The sequence below is a fragment of the Podarcis melisellensis genome (genome assembly GCF_964234715.1).
Source record: "Podarcis melisellensis genome assembly, chromosome: 2".
NCBI classification, from domain to species: domain Eukaryota; kingdom Metazoa; phylum Chordata; class Lepidosauria; order Squamata; family Lacertidae; genus Podarcis; species Podarcis melisellensis.
In genome coordinates, this window is record NC_138529.1 from 111,372,641 (window position 1) to 111,396,568 (window position 23,928).

Below are 23,928 nucleotides of genomic sequence, written 5' to 3' on the forward strand. Positions count from 1 at the left end.
TAAATAGGGAATCTATTTTAGCGTGTTTAAGGGGTATTGTGCAGCCCAGGACCCACGGTGCATGAATACTGGAGCTTGAGGCTTCTCTATGAAGCGTTTAACCTAAGATTTTATTTTTATCTCTCCTTCATGTAGGTTTGCTGCAAAGCTCATTGCTGGCGTGTTGGATTTCAAGGCAAAGATTGACCAGTGAGTATTCTGGACTAACATAATCGGGTACAGAGAGAGTGTCACATGCAGGACACAACCTGCTGGTGTGAGATGTAAACATAGGGTATCTTCAGGTGTGTGTGTGAGAGGAGAGTCTACTGTTTCAGGGCGCTATTGGGTGTGCATTAGACAGCTATGGCTGTTGCCACTGTGGTCTTGACACTGGCAACCTCAGGACTGGATTACTGCAACGTACTCAATGTGGGGCTTCCCTTGGGCTTAACCCAGAAGAATTTAGTACCTCGGCTCTACAACCAGGCAAACAAACACACAAACAAACCAAAACCTCACTTAGATAAATTAAAACCAAGGGGAGGAGAAATACATTTAAAACATCTTGCCCGCTTCTAAAAGGCCACAGATTAAACTTTAAACTAAGTCCAAAGGGCTGGTTCTAGAGGGAAGTTTTTGCCTGGCACCTAAAGATATATAATGATGGCACCAGCCGCGCCTTCCTAGGGAGAGGATTCCTCAAGCGGGGAGCCACTGCAGAATAGGCCCTATTCTCGTGTTGCCCCCTCCCGACCTCTCATGGAGGAGGCACACATAAAAGGTCCTCAGAGGATGATTGCAGGGCTGGGTCAGTTCCTTGAGGTCCTTTTAACATTTAAAGCATAAACAACTTGAGACCTGGGTATCTCAAGGATAGCCTTGCCCTGTACATGCCTGCCTGGAAACTGCTCCTAATAATGTGGTACTGCTGAGAGTACTCCGTGTCTCAGAGGTGAGCTTCGTATGCAGCAAAAGAGGGGGGCTTTTAGTGTTGCAACTCCAAGCCTCTGGAATTGGTTACCAGCTGAAATTACCGTATTTTTCGCCCTATAGGACGCACCTAGTTTTTTGGGGGGGGGAGAAATAAAGGGGAAAAAATTATTTCCCCCCCAGGCACGGGGTTGGCGCGGGGGAAGCCCGAGCTTCCCCCGACCCCAGCCCCCAGAAGAGCCTGCTATCCGCAAGCCTAGGGAGCCGTGCCGGTCTCCCCAGGCTTGCAGACAGCTGTGTGAAGCCCGGGCGCGCTGAGGCTTCCTAATGCAGGCAGCTCTGCGCAACCCTCCGGACGCCGGCGCAGCTTGGCGCCGGGCTCTGGAGGGATGCGCAGAGCTGCATGGAGCCCGGGAGGGTAGGCAGCAATGCACGACCCTCCGGAGGCCGGTGCTGCCGGAAGGTCGCACAGAGCTTCCTGAAGCCTGGAGAGCGAGAGGGGTCGGTGCGCACCGACCCCTCTCGCTCTCCAAGCTTCAGCGAAAGCCTGTATTCGCCCCATAGGACGCACCCACATTTCCCCTTCATTTTTGGAGGGGAAAAAGTGTGTCCTATAGGGCAAAAAAATACGGTAGGCATTTTGATATTTAGAAGAAGAAGAAGAAGAGTTTGGATTTGATATCCCGCCTTTCACTCCCTTTAAGGAGTCTCAAAGCGGCTAACAATCTCCTTTCCCTTCCTCCCTCACAACAAGCACTCTGTGAGGTGAGTGGGGCTGAGAGACTTCAAAGAAGTGTGACTGGCCCAAGGTCACCCAGCAGCTGCATGTGGAGGAGCGGAGACGCGAACCCGGTTCCCCAGATTACGAGACTACCGCTCTTAACCACTACACCATACTGGTGTAGTCACTACACTATTTAGGTGACTACAGAAGACATTTTTGTTGAAAAAAGCGTTTCCCCAAGGGGTGACCCAGTCATTTATGGAGCAACTGTGTAGCTGAAAGAAAAAAATGTTCTGTTGTTTTTAGAACTTCTAAAGAAGGCTGTATCGTTTTTAGAGTTTTCCAGAATGGCTTTTTGGAACTTGGTGTTTCAACTTGGCGGCTTTCTGCTGCGAAACACTCTATAAATTTGTTAAATAAAATAAGAAGTGGTCCTCAAGAGCATATATATGACGATAAAGGCTAATGCGTATATTGTGGCATAAGCTTTTGTGGACTGCCTTGTCTAAAACACACTCCATATCACCTCTACTGCCCAAAGCAGCAGCAACAACCTTACAAATTGAGATTTGAAGGGCATTGACTTGTTTATCCCTCTTTTCCCCCTTCATGCCAGCCAGACCCTGTTAGTCGAATATTCCCGAGGCTACCCTCTCTGTATGGAGCAATATTCCCGGATCTTTGCCTCGTGCAGACTTCCAGGGCCGAAACACGATTCCGTCTTGCTGCCTCCACCTGGCCGAAGACCGCCCACCTACATCACGGTAGTCCGCAACTTCCAGGTAACTATCGCTGTCCCGCTATACAGTGGTACCTTGGGTTATAGACGCTTCAGGTTACAGACTCCGCTAACCCAGAAATAGTACCTCAGCTTAAGAACTTTGCTTCAGGATGAGAACAGAAATCACGTGGCAGCAGCAGGAGGCTGTTCTTAACCTGAAACTGTTCTTAACCTGAAGCACCACTTTAGCTAATGGGGCCTCCCGCTGCCGCCGCGCAATTTCTGTTCTCATCCTGAAATAAAGTTCTTAACCCGAGATACTACTTCCGGGTTAGCGGAGTCTGTAACCTGAAGCGTCTGTAACCTGAAGCGTCTGCAACCCGAGATACCACTGTTTATATTGTTTCCCAGTAAGCTTAAACCTTACTATAAGACGGTGCTTTTTATGCTTCCTGCAGTTCTTCCAGCTTGAAGTGTACAACAGCGACGGGACGCCTCTCACTGTCGACCAGCTGCACTGGCAGCTCCAACGAATCCGTGCGCAGTCTTGGAAGACCGATAAGGAGCCCCTGGGAGTGCTGACTAGTGACCACCGACACACATGGGGACAGGCCTATACCACTCTCATGAGAGGTATCTTTGCGTGTGCATGCTGTAGGGAGACTGGGTCAGCTATAGAATTATTATTATTATTATTATTATTATTATTATTATTATTATTCAATTTGGCTGGTTTCCTCAGCCACTTTGGGCGGCTCCCAACAGAATATTAAAAACACAATAAAACATCAAAAACTTCCCTAAACAGGGCTGCCTTCAGGTGTCTTCTAAAAGTCAGATAGCTGTTTATTTCCTTGACATCTGATGGGAGGGCGTTCCACAGGGTGGGTGCCACTACTGAGAAGGCCCTCTGCCTGGTAACCTCACTTCTCGCAGCGAGGGAACCGCTAGAAGGCCTTCGGAGCTGGACCTCAATGGCTGAACAATGGGGGTGGAGATGCTTCTTCAGGTATACTGGACCAAGGCCATTTAGGGCTTTAAAGGTCAGCACCAACACTTTGAATTGTGCTCGGAAACGTACTGGGAGCCATGTAGGTCTTTCAGGACCGGTGTTATACGGTCTCGGCAGCCACTCCAAGTCACCAGTCTAGCTGCCGCATTCTGGATTAATTGCAGTTTCCAAGTCTCCTTCAAAGGTAGTCCCACGTAGAGCGCATTGCAGTAGTCCAAGCGGGAGATAAACAGAGCATGCACCACTTGGGCGAGACAGTCCGTGGGCAGGTAGGGTCTCAGCCTGCGTACCAGGTGGAGCTGGTGAACATCTGTCCTGGACACAGAATTAACCTGTGCCTCCATGGACAGCTGTGAGTCCAGAATGACTCCCAGGCTGCACACCTGTTCCTTCAGTTGCCCCATTCAGGACCAGGGAGTCCCCCACACCTGCACGTGACAGCGTGCTCTTAATCCAGTTTTCCAAGACCTCCCCAGTGTTAACACTTAACTGTGGAGTCTAAGAAGGTTAGCCAGGGGTCAAGCATTAATGTCTACACCAGGCCAGCGTGAAGAGCACTCTCTGGTGGGCCGCTTCTTCAAAACAACACATTGGTCAGCTTGCGAGCGCAACGCTCCTTCTCTGCTGAACCGCAGCACTGGCATAACCTTCGTGTTTCGCTTTCCTCTCCCTCCTTGCCACCAGACAAGCTGAACCGGGAATCGGCCCGTGCCATTCAGCGCAGCCTCTTCACCGTCTGCTTGGACGCTCCCGTCCTGAAAGTCTCGGATGCTCTAGCGAGCAGCCGCCTGGCGGCACAGATGCTGCATGGCGGAGGCAGCTACTCAAATAGCGGCAATCGCTGGTTCGACAAGACTCTGCAGGTGAGGAAGACTTCAGGGTAAGGGGGGGGCTACTCCTTTTGAAAGCCTGGAGGAGGCAGCGCCGCTGTGGTCAGACTAGAGGTGTTTGGAAACTGGAGCTCTCTCTCTCCCCCCCCCCCGCCACCCCCATGTCTTGGTTCAGGTAGGGAAGGGCTCACAAGGCAGAGCATATATAGAGCGCCACATAAAAGGGTAGCATTATTTTTGTCGTGCTTTTTTTGGAGAAGGAGGGAAGCAACTAAGGCTCCTTCTGCACTGTACATTAAAAGCAGTATCATCCCAGTCGTGGCTTCTTCAAAAGAATCTTCGGAATGGCATACCCAATATTTATCCAATAAAGGTAAAGGGACCCCTGACCATTAGGTCCAGTCGTGGCCGACTCTGGGGTTCTGGCGCTCATCTCGCTTTATTGGCCGAGGAAGCCAGCGTACAGCTAATGGGTCATGTGGCCAGCAGGACTAAGCCGCTTCTGGCGAACCAGAGCAGCGTATGGAAGCGCTGTTTACCTTCCCGCCAGAGTGGTACCTATTTATCTACTTGCACTTTGACGTGCTTTCTAACTGCTAGCTTGGCAGGAGCAGGGACTGAGCAACGGGAGCTCACCCTGTCACGGGGATTCGAACCGCCGACCTTCTGATCGGCAAGGCCTAGGCTCTGTGGTTTAACCCACAGCGCCACCCGTGTCCCACTCTGATGAAAATAGGGACGTCCTATTCCATTATTATTATTATTATTATTATTATTATTATTACCCTGCCCATCTGACTGGGTTGCCCTCCTGTATGCGCTTGGCTCTCTCCTGCAAAATACTTGGCAGTTTGGAGACACCCTAAGCAAAGGCTGTACTTAAATAAATGCAGAAGCAAGCAGCAAGCAGGAAAGAATTGGATCGTTGCTTTTGTGGTTCTTATGGGGAAACATAGCCAGTCAGATGCATGGCCAGAGTGGTTTGGTATGAGGAAACCCAAGCCCTTTTAAAGGTGTACTATACCATTTCCACTTGGTGTCATCACACTTTTTTATTTAATACTTTTCTATCCTTCCATTAGGGTCGTGGGTGGCGCTGTGGGTTAAGACACAGAACTTAGGACGGGGTGAGCTCCCATTGCTCGGTCCCTGCTCCTGCCAACCTAGCTGTTAAAAAGCACGTCAAAGTGCAAGTAGATAAATAGGTACCACTCCAGCGGGAAGGTAAACAGCGTTTCCGTGCACTGCTCTGGTTCGCCAGAAGCAGCTTAGTCATGCTGGCCACATGACCCGGAAGCTGCACGCCGGCTCCCTTGGCCGATAAAGCGAGATGAGCGCCGCAACCCCAGAGTTGTCCGCGACTGGACTGAACCGTCAGGGGTCCTTTACCTTTGCCTTTACCTATTCTTTATCCCAGGGGTGGGGGAACTTTTTCAGCCCTTGTAAGAAACCTTATCGGGACTATGTACTGAGGATGGGCCAGGCCAGGATCCAAAATTAGGTGTTGACAATGTAGATAATAAAAATTGCCTGCTGTGACTCATTGAGCAAAGGTGAAGAAACCTCTGGCCTTGCAGATGTTGTTGGAGAGTGACTTTCATCAACCCCAAGCAGCAAGGCCAGTGGTCAGGGGTGATGGGAATTGTAGTCCGGAAACATCCCAAGGGGGCAGAGGTTCCTTGCCTCTGTTTCAAGATGGAAGCTCTCGTAAGTCCTTTCTGGCTATCACACCCTCTCTCTCTCTTTGTCTTTTCTTTCCACATGTTTGCCTTCTCTTGCTCCCCACCCCATGCTCCCAGTTTATTGTGGGAGAAGATGGCTCCTGTGGGGTGCTTTATGAACAAGCTGTTGCTGAAGGACAACCAATCGCCACCATCATAGACCACGTCCTTGACTACTGGTAATGCCCTCACCAGGAGCGCGGAAGGGATGTGGGGCTTGTCAGATTCAGGTCCAGTAGAAGGTTTTGTGCAGTGGTGATACTGAGGAAGACATAAGCATATTTCTGTTTTTTAAAATTGTTCTAAAGATGTTGGGTGCTCCAGCTCTCTTAAAAATTACTGTGAGGAAGTTTAGGAGCCTTAATATATCACAGGATTAGGGAGGTGCACTGCTAGAGATGTGAAGGTCTGGATGTAAAAACAGAAAAACTGGGGGAGATTGTTGAAGGGTCCTCAGAGGGCAGCCCCTGAGTTTCATATGAAAATGAATAAATATTGCGTGCCCAGCACTGGTTCCTCTTTTGTCGAAAGCTGCCCTGTGCAAGGGGAGGACTTCCTGTGTTCTTCAACACTGGGAGGCAGATGAAAGATGGGAGTTGGAACTTCCTGTTTTGAGAAAGCCTTTTTTAAACTATTTTTTTTTGTCCATTATGCAATGATCTGAGGAACTCGCAGTCCTGGCTACATTTGAACATATTTCATATAGACACCAGTTTTGTGTGGATACCAGTCTGGATATTTGGAAGGTTTATAGTACCTTATATGCTGAATTTAAGATGTTATTGATGGTGGTTTTATTCATAATGTGAACTGGAATGCCAATGGGATCTGAAGTCCCAACAATATCAGGAGTTTGTCTCCCTTGCCACAGGAAGACAAACAAACATGGGTCTTTTAACCCATCACTTTCTTTTTAATGCATTTTTTCTGTCTCTTTCCTCCCCAAATGCCAGCAAAGATCCTGTCCCAGTCCGCGCCCCACTGATACCTCTGCAGTTGCCCAAAAAACTCTACTTCTGTTTCACTCCGGAAATCAAACGCGACATTGAACACGCCAAACAGAACCTGGACATGTGAGTGTGTGTGTGTTTGAGAGTGGTGTCACAATCAGAGTGGGATTTGGGCAGAAGGAGGAGAACCACAGCCAAATTAGAGACAATGCTGTGGTCTCGTTCTTGAGCGTTTCCCAGTGTGAAAACCAGGTCCATCTTGCTCCTTGTGTTGGGTTTTCATTCAGAGCTCCCTGCAACAGAGAACACAGTGATTCTTGTTTCTCCCCATTAAGCCTTGTTTCTCAGTTTCTGAGTCGCAGAGACCTGGTTGTCACAAGGAGAGCAGAGTGTTCTTTTGTACCAAACAGATGTTTTTTAGGGGCAGGTTGAGATGAGGTTAAGCCGGAGCGAGGGAGGCTGGCGCTGTACAATGTGTCCCTCTGTTTGCTATCCACCACCTCCATTTGCATATGAAAGGGAAGCTGCAACTTACCAGAGATGTGCAACAGAGGCCTCTTAGGAACACAGGAAGCAGCCCTCTTCCATGAGAACAGAAGAATCCACAGCTGGATTAGGCCAAAGGCCTATCTAGTTTGCCATCCTGTTTTGAAAGGCACCAAACAAATACCCATGGGAAGCCCACAAGCAGCAGCTGAGCGCAACAGTCCTGTGGTTTCCAGTATTCAGAAGGTGGTTTATCATAGCCTAAGACCTCCAGGTATAGGGCAGTATATAAATAAAAAATATATAAAAAATTATGGCTATAATAATAATTTACTATTAATTTACCACTCTGGGCGGCTTCCAATCGAGTGTTAAAAACAATACAGCATTAAATATTTAAAACTTCCCTAAACAGGGCTGCCTTCAAATGTCTTTTAAAAATAGGATAGCTGCTAATTTCCTTCACATCTGAGGGAGGGCGTTCCACAGGGTGGGTGCCACCACCGATAAGGCCCTCTGCCTGGTTCCCTGTAACCTCACTTCTCGCAATGAGGGAGATAACCTTACCCTCCATGAATTTGTCTAAACCTCTTTCCAAGCCATCCAGCTTGGCCATTCTGCCTTTTGTGGGAGCGACTACCATCGTTTAACTATGTGCGGTGTGGAAAAAGTATTTTCTCCCCCCCCCCATCCCGAATCTTCCCACGTTCAGCTTCCTCGGATATCTCCGTGTTCTAATGTTATGAGAAAGGGGCAAAAAACATCTTCCTATTGACATCTCCCCTCCCTCCCCACCCCGCCTACTTGCCTCTCCCCCCAAAAAAATTCACACATACCCTTTGATCATTTTGGGTCATTCCCATGTCCGATTGTTGTCCATCTAGTCTCACAGCATTGTGTTGTCTGGATAGCAGTGGCTCTCAGGGTCTTGGGCTGCTATAGGCAAAACCTGGTCCCAAAGGGTTCAGAGCTTTGAAGTTTAGTACCAGAAACCCTAGGGACATGGGTGGCGCTGTGGGTTAAACCACAGAGCCTAGGACTTGCCGATCAGAAGGTCGGAAGTTTGAATCCCCACGACAGGGTGAGCTCCCGTTGCTCGGTCACTGCTCCTGCCAACCTAGCAGTTCGAAAGCATGTCAAAGTACAAGTAGATAAATAGGTACCGCTCCAGCGGAAAGGTAAACGGTGTTTCCGTGCGCTGCTCTGGTTGGCCAGAAGCAGCTTAGTCATGCTGGCCACATGACCCGGAAGCTGTATGCAGGCTCCCTCGGCCAGTAAAGTGAGATGAGCGCCGCAACCCCAGAGTCGGTCATGACTGGACCTAATGGTCAGGGGTCCCCTTACCTTTACCAGGAACCCTGTCAGTTCTGGGTGCAGAAACAGCACAATTGACGCAGAATACTAGTGGCAGAATTTTGCACTGGGTGAAGATTCTACCATGCTGCACTGTGGCATTTAAGCTGGCCTTGGAAGATGGTAGGATAAGGTACATAGCAAGGGGGTGTGTGGCATAGCAAGGGGGTGTGTGGTCAGGCAGGCAGGCTGTAAGCTGCAGCTGAGGGTTGTTGGCTAATCAGTCTGCCTCCCTTTTCTCTTTTATCACAGACTCATCACCGACCTGGACATCAGCTGTTTCACTTACTGCGGGTTTGGCAAGGAGCTTCTCAAACGCCTAAGGCTGAGCCCAGACTCTGTCCTGCAGGTGGCACTGCAGCTAGCCTATTACAGGTGAGGTGACTGCCTTGACAGGTAAAGGTACAGGGACCCCTGACCATTAGGTCCAGTCGTGACCGACTCTGGGGTTGCGGCACTCATCTCGCTTTATTGGCCGAGGGAGCCGGCATACAGCTTCTGGGTCATGTGGCCAGCATGACTAAGCCACTTCTGGCGAACCAGAGGAGTGCACGTAAACGTGGTCCCTATTCCCGCCAGAGTGGTCCCTATTTATCTACTTGCACTTTGATGTGCTTTCGAACTGCTAGGTTGGCAGGAGCAGGGACCGAGCAACGGGAGCTCACCCTGTCACGGGGATTCGAACCGCTGACCTTCTGATCGGCAAGGCCTAGGCTCTGTGGTTTAACCCACAGTGCCACCCGTGTCCCTTGACAGGTAGAATTATAGTATTGTAGAGCTGGAAAGGGACCCTTGAGGTTCATCTAGTCCCAACTAGCTTTCTCAAACAGGGATCGATCCTGCAAGCTTGGCGTGATCAGCACCATGCTCAGACCGACTTGAGCTATCCAGGAGTGAAACCAGCTTTAGGGAATGTTAAATGGAAGGTGCTGTCCTGTTTTTCCAGGAAGAGGTGCAAGCTGGCATCAGACCAGTTAAGGCTAAAGGGAATAATGTGCTTTTGTGTACCGTATTTTTCACTCCATAAGGCGCACCGGACCATAAGACACACCTAGTTTTTAGAGGGGGAAATCAAGAAAAAAATTATGAAGCCTGTCCGCTTCTCCCAGAGCTTCTCAGGGCTGCCAGGGAAACCCGGGCAGCCTGAGTCCCCCCCCCCCCCCCAGCCCCAAAGAGCAAAGAAGCCAAGACAGCGAGCGGGATCCATCCCGCTCAGTCTCTTGGCCTCTGCCATAGCCACGCGCAGCCTCTCTGGCCGGGAGAGGCTGTGTGCGGCTAAGGAAGCTGAGACCCCGCTCGCTTCCTTAGCCGTCGGAGAGGGTGCGCGCGGCTATGGCAGAGGCCAAGAGAGCGAGCAGGATGGATCCCGCTCGCTGTCTCGGCTTCCTTAGCCGTGCACAGCCTCTCTCCTGCAAAAGCCCACGGGAGCCACGCACCCTTTAAGGAGCGTGCGGCTCCTGCGAGCTTTTCTACGAGGAGGAAGAAGGGACTGACTGGCCGTGTCAGTCCCTTCTCCGTCCTGGGGAAGAGCCTCGCGGAGCTTGTGCGTGGCTCTTGGGGGCTTTTCCTGCCTGCCTCCCCCCTGCATTCGCTCCATAAGACGCACACACATTTCCCCTTAATTTTTAGGAGGGAAAAAGTGCATCTTATGGAGCGAAAAGCACAGTATGTGGGATTGCTCATTTGAGGAAGGGCAGGTTGTGTGCATTGCGCAGAAGGGCTGTGTGTTTGTGTCGTTGTGCCTGACTGCTGTGCCTCCCTTAGGGCACATGGGGAGCTGTGCGCAACCGCCGAGTCGGCCTCACTCCGTCGCTTCCACCGTGGCCGGACGGAGACCATTCGCTCCACTACCTCTGCTGCACTGGCCTTTGTCCGAGCTATGGCTGACGACGACTGTCAGGTATCCAGCGCCTGCTTCCTAAGGACAAGAGTGGACCGCAGTAACTTTGGATATGATGAGTTGTGGCTAGAGTGTTGAACCAGGACCTGGGCATAGCTGTCAACTTTTCCCTTTTCTTGTGAGGAATCCTATTCGGAATAAGGGAGTTTCCCTTAAAGAAAAGGAAACGTTGACAGCTATGCACCTGGGAGACTAGGCCACACTAACACTGTGCACTTCAGGCCTATTTATATAATACATCATCAATGGCCATGGCTTCCGGCCCTCTCAGAGAGAGAACCAATGGGAAGTGTAGTTTGCTAAGGGTGCTGAGAGTTGTTAGGAGACCCCTCTTCCCCTCACAGACCTACAATGCCCAGAGTTCCCTGCAAAGAGAGATGGATTGTCAGGTGATTCCACTGCCTTGAATTTGGGGAGTTGGGGTGTCTTGGAAAGAGGGCATTCTCTGTGGCAGACCCTAAGTTGTGGAATCCCCACCCCCAGAGGTGCATCTGACACCTTCATTATCTAATAATAATAATAATAATAAATAATATCATGTGTACCCTGTCCACTCCAGGCAGCCTCGCAACAAAATATAGAAACACAGTAAAATCGTACGCAGTTTTGCAAAGGATGCCCTTCTTCACCCCTGACCTTTGACATCCAAGATACATATATATTTAGGTCCCAGACTATTCTCTTGACTACAATTTATTTTGTGAATTGTGTTGTTGTTTTTTAATTGTTGTAAGCCACCCTGCCACTTCATGGTGAAGGGCGGATAAGAAATCTAATGCATTGGATGGTATATTCAACTAAATTTTATGCAGGGTAGACGTGTTCAGATGAATGGACCTAACTTAGTTACATTCATTAATTTCGGGGTGGGTCTGTTCTGAGTATAACCTAGTAATAAATACAGTGGCACCTTGGGTTACAGACACTTCAGGTTACAGACTCTGCTAACCCAGAAATATTACCTCAGGTTAAGAACTTTGCTTCAGGATGAGAACAGAAATCGCACAGCGACGGCGCAGCGGCAGCAGGAGGCCCCATTAGCTAAAGTAATGCTTCAGATTTAAGAACAGTTTCAGGTTAAGAACAGACCTCCAGAACGAATTAAGTTCTTAACCCGAGGTACCACTGCAATGATAATAATGTCAATAGGCAAATGCCACTTCTTCTTCTTCTTCTTCTTCTTCTTATTATTATTATTATTTGTGTGAGAGAGACTTGGAACTTCCTGCCCTCCATCTGTGATCCATTTCGTCCTCTTCTGCACACTAGGCTCCGGAAAGATTGTCTTTGCTGAAGAAAGCAGTCGAGGTTCACAGCACCCTCACAGAGCAGGTAACAAAATCCCCTGTACAGGAGTCGCTTGGTTGCATAAAGAATAGACACAGGAAGCACTTACTGCCTACTTTTACAGCTCACTTTGAATGACTAATTTCCCCTCCCTGCTTTTTCCCTGACCCTTTCCTCTTCTTTGTGTGACTTGTATTTTTATTTAGCCTGCAAGACCGTCACCATGCATGTTCTCTCTTTCTCTCTCTAATTGATGTGAGCGGCAGTGGGATACACGAATCGTCTGAAAAGTGAGATTACAAAAATGTAACCAACAAACAAGGGACTCAGTGAGGAGTTCTGCTGGACTTGTGTCTTCCTGTTGGTAGCGAATGGGAAGCTCGTTGTCGAAAATTCTGCTACAAGACAAAATGGCGGCAGGATTTGTTATGTACTGAAGTTCTCACCCTGGGCCAGCAGGGGATACTGTAGATAGTTATGCAAATAAGGGATCGAAAGTGACGTTCAGTGATTGGATAGTTTTAGAAAGTTGTCACAGTTGCGTTGTAGTGGAGCTCTATATAAGCAGGCTGACTGAACCCTTCAGTTCAGTTCTGTCCTGGCCTGTGAATAAACAAGAGCTGTTTGAAGAATCGCTGTGTCGTCTGATATGTTCACCCACAACTTAACAGGATTCTTTCTTTAAAAACACATAAAGTGTGTTTCTTGTTGGGAACTAATCTGGCACTGAGTGAAAGAAGGCCTGATTTTGTGTGTGTTAAGAAAGAAAAGAAAACCCTGTTATGTGTAGGCCCGAGCCCTGAGGAACTGCAGGTGACAATTAGGGCGTAATTAGATGAAACAGTCAATCTTTGACTGGATCCCTTCTTACAGTATTTGAAAAGAACAAAAAGGGTTTGGTGGGTGGGAGCAAGGGGGAAAGGAATTTAGACCAGCTCCACACTGCTACAGGAAGTGCGTTTAAATGATTTTGCCTGTGCTGTTTTTCTGATTTGATTTCTTCTCCGCACCCTTTCCAAAAGATTGTAGGTTGTGAATCTCCAACTGTGACATCTTAGATATATTTAAAGCTCCTCTTGACACCCTGTGATGACATGGTGGTGGTTGCAGGAGAAGCTGTTTTTAGGTGGGTGGAACGAACAGCACAATAGCAGCCCGTAGTGACAGAGCACAAGTATTGCAACGCCAAGGAAAGTGCGGAGGAAAGCCATGGTTTGCCTTGTCCCAAGTCCAGGCTCCTTTTTTAAGAACACAAGAGCCCACAGGTATCAAGCTATAGAAATATAAGTATACACTATTGTTGGATAAGCAAGATCACCATTCCTTCTCTAGCTGCGTCCGGAACGCATGCAAGCTTTGGGGGGTGCCTTGGAGCAGCGTCATCACGATGTCTGCTTCCCATTGAGCCCTGGGAAATCCTCTGTCCTCTGATTCTTTTGCAGGCTCTGGCTGGGCAAGGCATCGACCGCCATTTGCTGGGAATGAAGCTGGAGGCCATTGCCGATGGCTTCCGGGTGCCGGAGCTTTTCATGGACACTTCCTACGCTGTGGCGTCTCACTGGAAACTCTCCACAGGACAGGTAGAGCTTGCTAGGCCTCCACATTCCTGTGTAGCTGATGATCAGAGTCCTTTACGTCTTCCTTTCATCCTCCTGAGAGCCAGTGTGGTGTAGTGGTTAAGAGCGGTAGATTCGTAATCTGGGGAACCGGGTTCGCGTCTCCGCTCCTCCACATGCAGCTGCTGGGTGACCTTGGGCCAGTCACACTTCTCTGAAGTCTCTCAGCCCCACTCACCTCACAGAGTGTTTGTTGTGGGGGAGGAAGGGAAAGGAGAATGTTAGCCGTTTTGAGACTCCTTCGGGTAGTGATAAAGCGGGATATCAAATCTAAACTCTTCTTCTTCTTTGAGTCCCTAATTATATGTCCCAATGACATTTATTTATAAAAATACTTATGTACAGCAATTTCCTTTAAAAATAATTTAAGTGGTATATATTCACCATTGGTCAACAGTCCAGTGGTTCCCATCATCCCTGACCACTGGTCCTGCTAGCTAGGGATGATGGGAGTTGTAGTCCAAAAACAGCTGGAGGCTCAAGTTTGGGAAACAATGGTCTACACTGACTGGCAGTGGCCCTCCAAGGTTTCAAACTGGGCTCTGTCCCAACCGTACCCAGAGAGGCTAAGGATTCAACCTGGGACCTTTTGCATGAAAAATATGTGTCATACCACGGAGCCGTGGCCCTTGTGTTGTGACTTTTCAAGCGCCTCCTCACACGTGAACCTCCTTGGTTGCCAAGGCCTTCTGGAAAAATTCTGCTCTGGGTTTCATTCTTAGAATCTGTGGGTGTGTAGAGCAGGGCCTTGCCAGTGATGGCACCATGATTGTGGGATGCTCTTCCCAGGAGGCCTGACAAGCAACATCCTTTAAAAAAACAACACCACCACCTCAATTCTTATTACAGTTTAGTCATACCTTTTCCTTATGGAGCATGAGGCAACATTTAAGATTCTCTTCGCTTCCTACCCTTGTTCTAGCCAATATTGTGAAGAAGGTTCAGTTGAGAGGAAGTGGTCAAACGTCACCTAGTTAGCTTCATGGCTGAGTGAGAATTTGAATCTGGTGCTCCTCCGACACAAGACTTTTCCTGCACCAAGTGGAAAAAAACATGTTTGTTCCACCAGACAGAATCGGAGTGTTGCTATTGAGGCTGGTGCTTACTAGTGAAGACCTTTGTTTGTTTGTTTTACTTCCTTTGTGGTTTGTGGAATATTGTTGTTTATGTCATTCCTCGGTCCAGTATACCTGAAGGAGCGTCTCCACCCCCATCGTTCTGCCCGGACAGTGCTGAGGGCCTTCTGGCGGTTCCCTCGGTGTGAGTAGCCAAGTTATAGGGAACCAGGCAGAGGGCCTTCTTGGTAGTGGCACCTGCCCTGTGGAACGCCCTCTCACCAGATGTCAAAGAGAACAACAACTACCAGACTTTTAGAAGACATCTGAAGGCAGCCTTGTTCAGGGAATCTTTTAATGTTGAATAGGTTATTGTATTTTAATGTTCTGTTGGAAGCCGCCCAGAGTGGCTGGGGAAACCCAGCCAGATGGGTGGGGTATAAATAATAAATTATTATTATTCTCATCTTCATCATCTTAATGTAGAAAAACAGCCAGTACTTTAAAGAAAAAGAAGTAACAAGGGATGGCGATGATCTGCTGATCACATTTTATTTTTTCTCCCTCAGGTAGCTGCCCGCACGGATTGTGTGATGTGCTACGGGCCACTGGTCCCCGACGGCTATGCTGTCTGCTACAACCCTCTGCCTACCCATGTTAACTTTGCTGTCACTGCCTTCAATTGTTGCCAGGAGACCAATGCAGAGCATCTGGCTGGGAGCATCCAGAAGGCCCTGGATGATGTGGGAGCTTTGCTGGGGAACTGGGGAGTTGGGAGCGATCAAAGGCAACCTTGAGAAGACACTCCATATCTCGACGTTTCCTCACCTTGGACCTGAGAGAAGATCCTCTCTGCCTCAGGCCAACGCTTACCACCCATCATTCCAAACACCTCAGGCCCAAAATCTGTGCTCTACTACGCCTTTATGCCAAAGCTTGTTATCCTCTAGCCTTTTCTTATCCAGAATGCCCTTTGTAACACTCCAGAGGGGGGGAAGCAGCTTTTTTTCCTACACAGTCTTAATCCGAAGCCAAATCTAATTTATTTCCACGTGGAATAATGAAATAAATGATTCTTTCAGGAAAATGCTTGTCTTTCATGTTTGGGGAGGAATGAAAAAGAACATGGCGGACACACATGCATGGTGCGGTTCAACAGTGTTGAAGAAATGGATCAACTGTCTGTAGGCTCACAGGCATAGCTGTCCACTTACAGATTTGAAAGTAAGGGATCAGCAGCCAAAATAAGGGATTTTCAGAGCACAGGTATGTTCAACTTCTGAGCCCCTCCGAGCCAAAGGCAGAAAGCCCAGCCAGCAGCCAAACGAAGCCTCAAGCGGTGGTTCCCACAGCACAGCAACCCGGCAAAGGGGATGCAGCAAGGAAAACCACCGTCACCTCTCCGCTGGGAAGCGCTGAGCAAAGGCGAGTCCCCAGGCAACGCGGCCGATTTGATCGGCAAAAGGCATGCAAGCTCCACCCCCCAGTCATTCTTAGACTCCTTATTGGGTGAGCAACGCAGCCAAGCAACACAGCTGGAGCCTCCCTCCTCCCTGGCCGGCAGGGAGGGAGGGAGAGGAGCTGCTTCCTTTGAAACCCGGGAAATTTAAGGGACATCATCAATAAGGGACAGCAGCGGGACACAGCGCTGGGATAACAGAGTTTCCCACCAAATAAGGGACGGTTGACAGCTATGTTCACAGGGCAAGTCCCTCCTCTCTGGGCCCGTTTTCCTATCTCTGTAATGGGAACATGGCCCCGGATTTCTCAAGGGAAAAGTGTACCCTCAAAGGATGCTTATTGCCACGCAAGTCATCTGAACACATTTTGTATCTCCGTCTTCTCGAAATATGAAACCAGCTGCCGTGCTGACAGTAATTCTTCACAGCTTCTTAACGGGCAGTTTTCTTCAAGCAAGTTCTTGTGCCATCTCTCTGTTTAGCAAGAGTTAACCAGCAAGTTTCACAAAGGTGGTGCAACTCTTGAGCAACCCCCAATTCCTCTCCTCAGAGCTCAAATTTCTAGAGTGGTTTAATACGCAAGTCTCTCTTTATAGGGAATTCTGGGAACTGTATCTGCGGGAGGGCAATAGGGTGTCTCCTAACTATTTTCAGCACCCTTAGCAAACCCAAGGCTGTGTAATGTGCTATGACTCTCTTAAAAGGGGATAGTGCAGATGTGGCCTATGTGTCAAAAGTGGATTACAGTGGTACATCAGGTTACAGACGCTTCGGGTTACAAACTCCACTAACCAGGAAGTGGTTGCTTCAGGTTAAAAACTTTGCCCCAGGATAAGAAGGGAAATCGCACGCCAGTGGCAGCAGGAGGCCCCACTAGTGAATGTGGTACCTCAGGTTAAGAACCATTTCAGGTTAAGAACAGACCTCTGGAATGAATTAAGTTCTTAACCCGAGGTACCACTGTATAGGATTACAGGGTGGTGCTGTGGTCTAAACCATTGAGCCTCTTGGGCTTGCCGATCAGGTTGGTGGTTTGAATCCCCGCGATGGGGTGAGCTATAAAAGGATGTAACATAGAGGAGGGAGAAAGGTTGTTTTCTGCTGCTCCAGAGAAGCGGACAAGGAGCAATGGATCCAAACTACAAGAAAGAAGATTCCACCTAAACATTAGGAAGAACTTCCTGACAATAAGACCTGTTCGACAGTGGAATTTGCTGCCAAGGAGCGTGGTGGTCTCCTTCTTTGGAGGTCTTTAAGCAGAGGCTTGACAACCCGTATGTCAGGAGTGCTCTGATGGTGTTTCCTGCTTGGCAGGGGGTTGGACTCCATGGCCCTTGTGGTCTCTTCCAACTCTATGATTCTATGATTCCCATTGCTCGGTCCCAGCTCCTGCCAACCTAGCAGTGTGAAAGAACGCCAGTGCAAGTAGATAAATAGGTACCGCTGCATCAGGCAGGTGAATGGCATTTCTGTGCACTCCGGTTTCCATCACGGTGTCCCGTTGCACCAGAAGTAGTCTAGTCCTGCTGGCCACATGACCTGGAAAGCTGTCTGTGGACCAACGCCGGTTCCCTCGGCCTGAAAGCGAGATGAGCGGCGCAACCCCATAGTTGCCTTTTACTGGAATTAACCATCCAAGAATTAACCTTTTTCGTTTTTACCTTATAGGGTTATACTTTGATCTTAATTAGGAATGGGGACGAACATGTCCCAAGTATTCTGTTTGCAGCCGTTTTGCTGTCTGCTTACTGCAACTTTGCACATCACAGCAAAAGGCAGATTTCTGTGTCTCCAAAGCAAGTCAAAAATACCTATTTTAATCTTTTTTTGCACATTTGGATAGCTTCCCCCCACCTTTATTTTTTTGTCCTTAACGCGATGTAAGGCATGGCACATATTCTGTGGTGAGGATGCACTCATCCAGGGATGAACATGCATGTGTAAAAACAGATCAGTGTAGAGTGATCAAGTGTTATTGATTCATTTATTTCCTGCCTTTTTGCCTGATGGGACACAAATGTGAAGCAGCCCACAGTTGTCCTTCAAATGTAAAAGCCATGCATAGTCAGCCTGCAATGGAAATGCAAAAATCCGCCATTGTTGTAACATATGAAGCACTGCAATGAAAGAATTTCAAGTGGATTGGCGAAATCTTCCTTCAAAATTATAGGAAGGGCTTTGTATGCCAGCTTCAATGTTTCCTTCATTTGGTTTTTATTTTCAGTATAAACAGGACTGTTTTCATACCCAATCGCGCGCGCTCTCTCTCTCTCACTCACACACACACCACTTTTAATTCTTCTGTAAGATGTGAAGGAAAAAGGAAAACCGGGACATTCTGGGATCAAATCGGAAACCGGGATGGCTTCTGTAATTCCAGGACTGTCCCTGGAAAACCTGGAGACTTTTGAGGGTATGCAATCCACAAGGGAGGGACGCGGGTGGCGCTGTGGGTTAAACCACAGAGCCTAGGACTTGTCAATCAGAAGGTTGGTGGTTCGAATCCCCACAATGGGGTGAGCTCCCGTTGCTCTGTCCCAGCTCCTGCCAACCTAGCAGTTCGAAAGCACGTCAAAGTGCAAGTAGATAAATGGGTACCGCTCAGGCGGGAAGGTAAACGGCGTTTCCGTGCGCTGCTCTGGTTCGCCAGAGCATGTTGGCCACATGACCCGGAAGCTGTACGCCGGCTCCCTCGGCCAGTAAAGCGAGATGAGCGCCGCAACCCCAGAGTCTGCCACGACTGGACCTAATGGTCAGGGGTCCCTTTACCCTTTAAGAGGTGGAGGAAAAAGGAAAACCGGGACATTGTGGGATCAAATCAGAAACCGGGATGGCTTCTGTAATTCCAGGACTGTCCCTGGAAAACCAGGAGACTTTTGAGGGTATGCAATCCACAAGGGAGGAAACAGCAACAGGTCTCCGCAGTTCTGACAAAGACACAAAAGACAACCTTGAAGGAGTTCGTGTTCGTTTATTTTTCACAGGTATTTCTCCATTTCATTTGTAGGAAAAACAAATCGAGGAAAGCTGCTGAAAGAGATTTGAGGCAGTGGCACTTTGTGGAGCTGCTGCGTGTGGGGAGAGGAAGGAGAGGGATTCGCGGGGGGGGGGCATGAGCCCCAGAACTCTTTTCTTTCTTGGCATCCTTTGCCCACCCCTTTTGGCAGCCCCCAAACAGGAAGCGGCCCAGAGGAAGAAATGGGGAGGAGGGGGCAGGTCTTCAAGGCCCCCCAAAGCAGCTAAAGAGGAGGGTGCATTGCTCAATATACACAACAGACATCATATTACAAAAACACCTCACTCAATTAAAAAAAGGGAGGAAGAACGTGGATGTTTCCATACGTAGAGGCCTTCTCTATGAGCACTTCGCAGATTCCTTCTCCTGTTCGATGGCTGAAAGAGAAATAGGAACTATTAGTGCTCTGGCAAGTGTTAAACATTACCCAGGCGTGTTTTGCGACTGGAATGGGTCCAATTGCAACCACATGGAGATCCCTTAAGAGGCAGTGAGCTGCATGACTGAGTGGGGACTTGAACCCTGATCTCCCCCTCGATAACCACTATACCACACTGTCTTCCTAGAGTACTTCTGCTATGGGGCAGCTTTGTAAGTTAAGTGGGTAAATGAATATGGGTAAAGAAAAATGTCATTTGGAGAAGCTTGAATTTGTTTGGATTTTTTATTCAATGTTTTAATGAGTTGCCAACAGTTGGGCAATTTTTTTTCTTTAAATTATAAAGCAGTACGGAAATGAAATGAAATGAATAATAACTCCACTGGGTGGGGGAAATGGCACCCAGGCATTGGGGTGACCGTAATCTAGATTATTAACCCTGATAATAATCTTTATTAGTTTTCAATTACAACAAGCCAATAGCCTCATTATAACAATGCCAAATTAATAATACTAATCACTGAGATGCCAAATTATACAATTTAGGTGTCTCCCCACATGCCGGTATTAATGGCTTGATGATTTTCTTTGTTTCTGCATTCCAAAATCTTATTAATTCCAATTATGCTCCAGTCCAAATACCAGTCCTTTATATCGCAACTGCAGTTTATATACTGTGCCTGTGTTTCTAACGATATGAACGGATTGCTTATAGATTTAGACTTTAGATGAATATATTGACATTTGGTACGAGCTTATACAGCATATAGTATGTTGCTAATAATCGTGTATTAGGACAATATTATATAATAATGTATTGAAATGTAACTGATTCTACACAATGGGTTATACCATGGGTAGACAAACTAAGGCCCAGGGGCCGGATCCGGCCCAATTGCCTTCTAAATCCGGCCCACGGACAGTCCAGGAATCAGCGTGTTTTTACATGAGTAGAATGTTCCCTTTTATTTAAAATGCATCTCTGGGTTATTTGTGGGGCCTGCCTGGTGTTTTTACATGAGTAGAATGTGTGCTATTATTTAAAATGCATCTCTGGGTCATCGTATTTTTCGCTCTGTAAGACACACCAGACCATAAGACGCACCTAGTTTTTGGAGGAGGAAAACAATAAAAAAAAAATATTCTGAATCTCAGAAGGCAGAACAAGAGGGATCCCTGCACAGCGAAAGCAGCGATCCCTCTTGCTGTTCTGGCTTCTGAGATAGCTGCGCAGCCTGCATTCACTCCATAAGACGCACACACATTTCCCCATACTTTTTAGGAGGGAAAAGAGAGTCTTATAGAGCAAAAAATACGGTATTTGTGGGGCATAGGAATTCGTTCATATATATATATATATATATATATATATATATATATATATATATTCAAAATACAGTATAGTCCAGCCCCCAACAAGGTCTGAGGGACAGTGGACTGGCCCCCTGCTGAAAAAGTCTGCTGACCCCTGGATTATACTATACATTTCTTATTGTACTGTTTGTACTCCCCCGCCCCACCAATTTTCTTTCATCACTTATTTCGAATACCTGAAATTATTTTTTTAAAATACTACTACTAATAAAAAGTGGGTCTTTGGGGGCATGGAGGCCTCACTCAGCCAGCCACAAAGTGCAGAAACTTTTTTTCAGGTGGGGCGCTGAGATGCCCAGACATGCTCAGCTCCTCCTCAGCAGCCAGATTCCTGTCGGATGATGTCGACAGAATGCAGCAGCAGCAGCCCCTCTGCTGCCACAGGGTACTCCTCCTTCCTTACCAGGAACCAGAAGTAGAGGAAAGAGGAATCCAGTTTTATCTGGAGCGCCAATCCCTGGGGTGGGGCTGCTGAAGGCAGAACAAGCCCGGCCAGGGGTCAGGCAGCCAAGGCGCTTCTGTGGGACTCCCAAGCAGCACCAGTCTGCCCTGGGCTTTCCCAGCAGCACCAGACTCCGGTCAGACCCTGTTCAGTATTGCCTACACTCTCTGTGGTTCCAGGCAGGGACATCTCTTGCCCCCCACCCCCCAGAGATGCCAGTGAATTGGGCGAGCTGCGTGGGCCCTTGTTTGAAGCTGCAACCAGCTGCCCCACCAAGCCATCGTGGGTCAAGTTTGCCCTTGCAGAGCTTCCGCCTGCAAACTGATTGTTAGTTTCTTTTTTCCTCCCGGCTGTAGGGAAACCAGTTACGCCCGCAGGGAACGCTCCGTCCCAGGAAACACTTACTCTCCTGCGAAGGAAGCGTGTTCTTCTCCTCCGTGTTGGTTTTCTTCAGCTTCTTCTTATCAAACTTCTCCACTTCGGAGAGGTCGGGTTTGTCACACATCTTGGCCACAAGGAAGCGAGACGACAACAACTTGAGAACTGCAAGAAAGCACAGACACTTCCGTTAAGGGTGGGGTGGGCGGAGAGGCAGCACCCAAATGGCAGAGAAAAAGGCAACCCCCCATTACACACACACACACACTTACTTAGAAAGTAGGCTTTATTTCACCCGGGTCAAAGGCTTGGGCATGGGTAGACAAACTAAGGCCCGGGGGCCGGATCTGGCCCAATCCCCTTCTAAATCCGGCTCGCAGATGGTCCAGGAATCAGAGTGTTTTTACATGAGTAGAATGTGTCCTTTTATTTAAAAAGCATCTCTGGGTTATTTGTGGGGTCTGCCTGGTGTTTTTACATGAGTAGAATGTGTGCCTTTAAAGTGGTACCTCGGGTTAAGAACTTAATTTGTTCCAGAGGTCCGTTCTTAACCTGAAACTGTTCTCAACCTGAAGCACCACTTTAGCTAATGGGGCCTCCCGCTGCCGCCGCGCAATTTGTGTTCTCATCCTGAAGCAAAGTTCTTAGCCTGAGGTACTATTTCTGGGTTAGCGGAGTCTGTAACCTGAAGCATATGTAACCTGAGGTACCACTGTATTTAAAATGCATCTCTGGGTTATTTGTGGGGCATAGGAATTCGTTCATTTTTCCTTTTCAAAATCTAGTCTGCCCCCCCCCCCAAGGTCTGAGGGAGAGTGGTCCAGCCCCCTGCTGAAAAAGTTTGCTGGCCCCTGGGCTTGGCACTCGCCATTTAGATAAGACATGAACACCTGGCACATTTGTTCTTAAAGGGCATAAAACGTCCAACATTATTTGAAATCATAGAATTGTAGAGTTGGAAGAGTCATCTAGTCCAACTCCTCGCAGGGACAAATCTCAACTAGATCGAACAGAAGACCATTCAACATCTGCTTAAAAACCTCCAAGGAACGAGAGCCCAAGGGAGTCCGTTCCACGGTCAAGCAACTCTCGCTGTCAGAAAGTTCTTCCTGATGTTTAGGAATCTCCTTTCATGGCGCTTGGAGCCACTGCTTCGAGTCCTACCACCCAGAGCAGGAGAAAACAAGCTTGTTCCCTCTTCCACATGACAGCCCTTAAGGTATTTGAAGATGGGTGTCCAATCTCCTCTCAATCTCCCCTTCTACCCTCAGGCTAAACATAAACTGCTCCTTCAACTGTTCCTCACTTGATCATCTTGGCTGCCCTCCTCTGCACATGTTCCAGCTTGTCAACATCCTTTTTAAATTGTGGCGCCCAGAACTGGACACAGCATTCCAGGTGTGGTCTGACCAAGGCAGAATAGAGCAGCACTATTACTTCCCTTGATCTGGAAATTATACTTCTGTTGACACAGCCTAGAATAGCATTCGCTTTTTTTGCTGCTGCATCACACTGCTGACACATGTTAAGCTTGTGGTCCACTAAAACCCTAGATCCTTTTCATGCGTACTGTAAGGTGTGTCCCCCCATCTTATATTGGTGCAGCTGGTTTTTTGCCAGCCACAGTGTGAGACGGGGAGGCTGCAGCTGGTCCACAAAGCCCCTATATTCAATAGCCTTGTGCCTTTGTTGCTCCTGCTGCCAAAAATGTTTTTTTATTTGATGTTTTTCATTCAAAGGAATCCCAGAGTGGCTTACAAATAACCAGCATGATAAAACGCAATAGAACATATGCGATGAACAAATTGATACAGCATTTATAATCTATAAAGCAATGTTATAATTAATTAAGACTAAGTACTGTTAAGTCAATACACACACTCTCCGTGCCCCTGTGACTCATATTTCGTTCTATTGAGCTCGATAAAATACACATAAATTCAATGCCCTGCCAAGGTAGCAACTCCCTTTTGAAGGAGGGGCAGCGCGCAGGTGAAATCAAACACCCTCAAAGGCAAACAGAGTCTCTCCCCCCTCAGTTTTTTTCCACTGGAAACGGCTCTCTTTTTCCTGCTCTGGAGGACAGGACTCGAACCAAGGGCTTCAAGTGACAAGAAAGGACATCAGAACTTTCCGACAGTAAGAGCTGTTTGCTAGTGGAACAGACTCTCTGGGAGGTTGTAGACCTCTCCTAGGAGGTTTTAAAGCAGAGTTGTGTGGCCACCTGTCATGGACGCTTCAGTTGAGATACCTGCATTGCAGAGGGTTGGAATAGATGACCGCTGGGTTCCCTTCCAACCCTATGATTCTGT

At 48.2% G+C, this 23,928-nt stretch overlaps 2 protein-coding genes across 2 annotated transcripts in view; one reads left to right on the plus strand and one right to left on the minus strand.

The window, feature by feature from the left end:
• Positions 1-15,654, plus strand: part of LOC309364595 (carnitine O-acetyltransferase-like) — a 38,514-nt gene extending 22,860 nt beyond the window's left edge. The window contains exons 4-14 of the mRNA XM_081902236.1: positions 136-189; positions 2,253-2,418; positions 2,816-2,990; positions 4,054-4,232; positions 5,999-6,099; positions 6,874-6,993; positions 8,962-9,084; positions 10,474-10,609; positions 11,879-11,941; positions 13,339-13,476; positions 15,137-15,654. Of these exons, the coding sequence (XP_081758362.1) occupies positions 136-189; positions 2,253-2,418; positions 2,816-2,990; positions 4,054-4,232; positions 5,999-6,099; positions 6,874-6,993; positions 8,962-9,084; positions 10,474-10,609; positions 11,879-11,941; positions 13,339-13,476; positions 15,137-15,364 (1,483 nt within the window). The 3' untranslated portion in view covers positions 15,365-15,654. The remainder of the gene's footprint in view (positions 1-135; positions 190-2,252; positions 2,419-2,815; positions 2,991-4,053; positions 4,233-5,998; positions 6,100-6,873; positions 6,994-8,961; positions 9,085-10,473; positions 10,610-11,878; positions 11,942-13,338; positions 13,477-15,136) is intronic.
• Positions 15,655-18,978: 3,324 nt separating this feature from the next.
• Positions 18,979-21,806, minus strand: LOC309365251 (thymosin beta-15A homolog). The gene is made up of 2 exons (XM_081903485.1): positions 21,644-21,806; positions 18,979-19,420 (listed from the first exon to the last, which is right to left on the minus strand). The coding sequence occupies exons 1-2, from the start codon at positions 21,741-21,743 to the stop codon at positions 19,383-19,385; spliced, it is 138 nt and encodes a 45-aa protein (XP_081759611.1). The 5' UTR covers positions 21,744-21,806; the 3' UTR covers positions 18,979-19,382.
• Between the last annotated feature and the right edge of the window lie 2,122 nt (positions 21,807-23,928).

Excerpts from the sequence above, each read along its gene's own strand:
- LOC309365251 (XM_081903485.1), bottom strand. The coding sequence starts at position 21,743 with ATGTGTGACAAACCCGACCTCTCCGAAGTGGAGAAGTTTGATAAGAAG. Across the intron at positions 19,421-21,643 it reads CACGCTTCCTTCGCAGGAGA|CCATCGAACAGGAGAAGGAA; the intron begins GTAAGTGTTTCC and ends TTTCTCTTTCAG.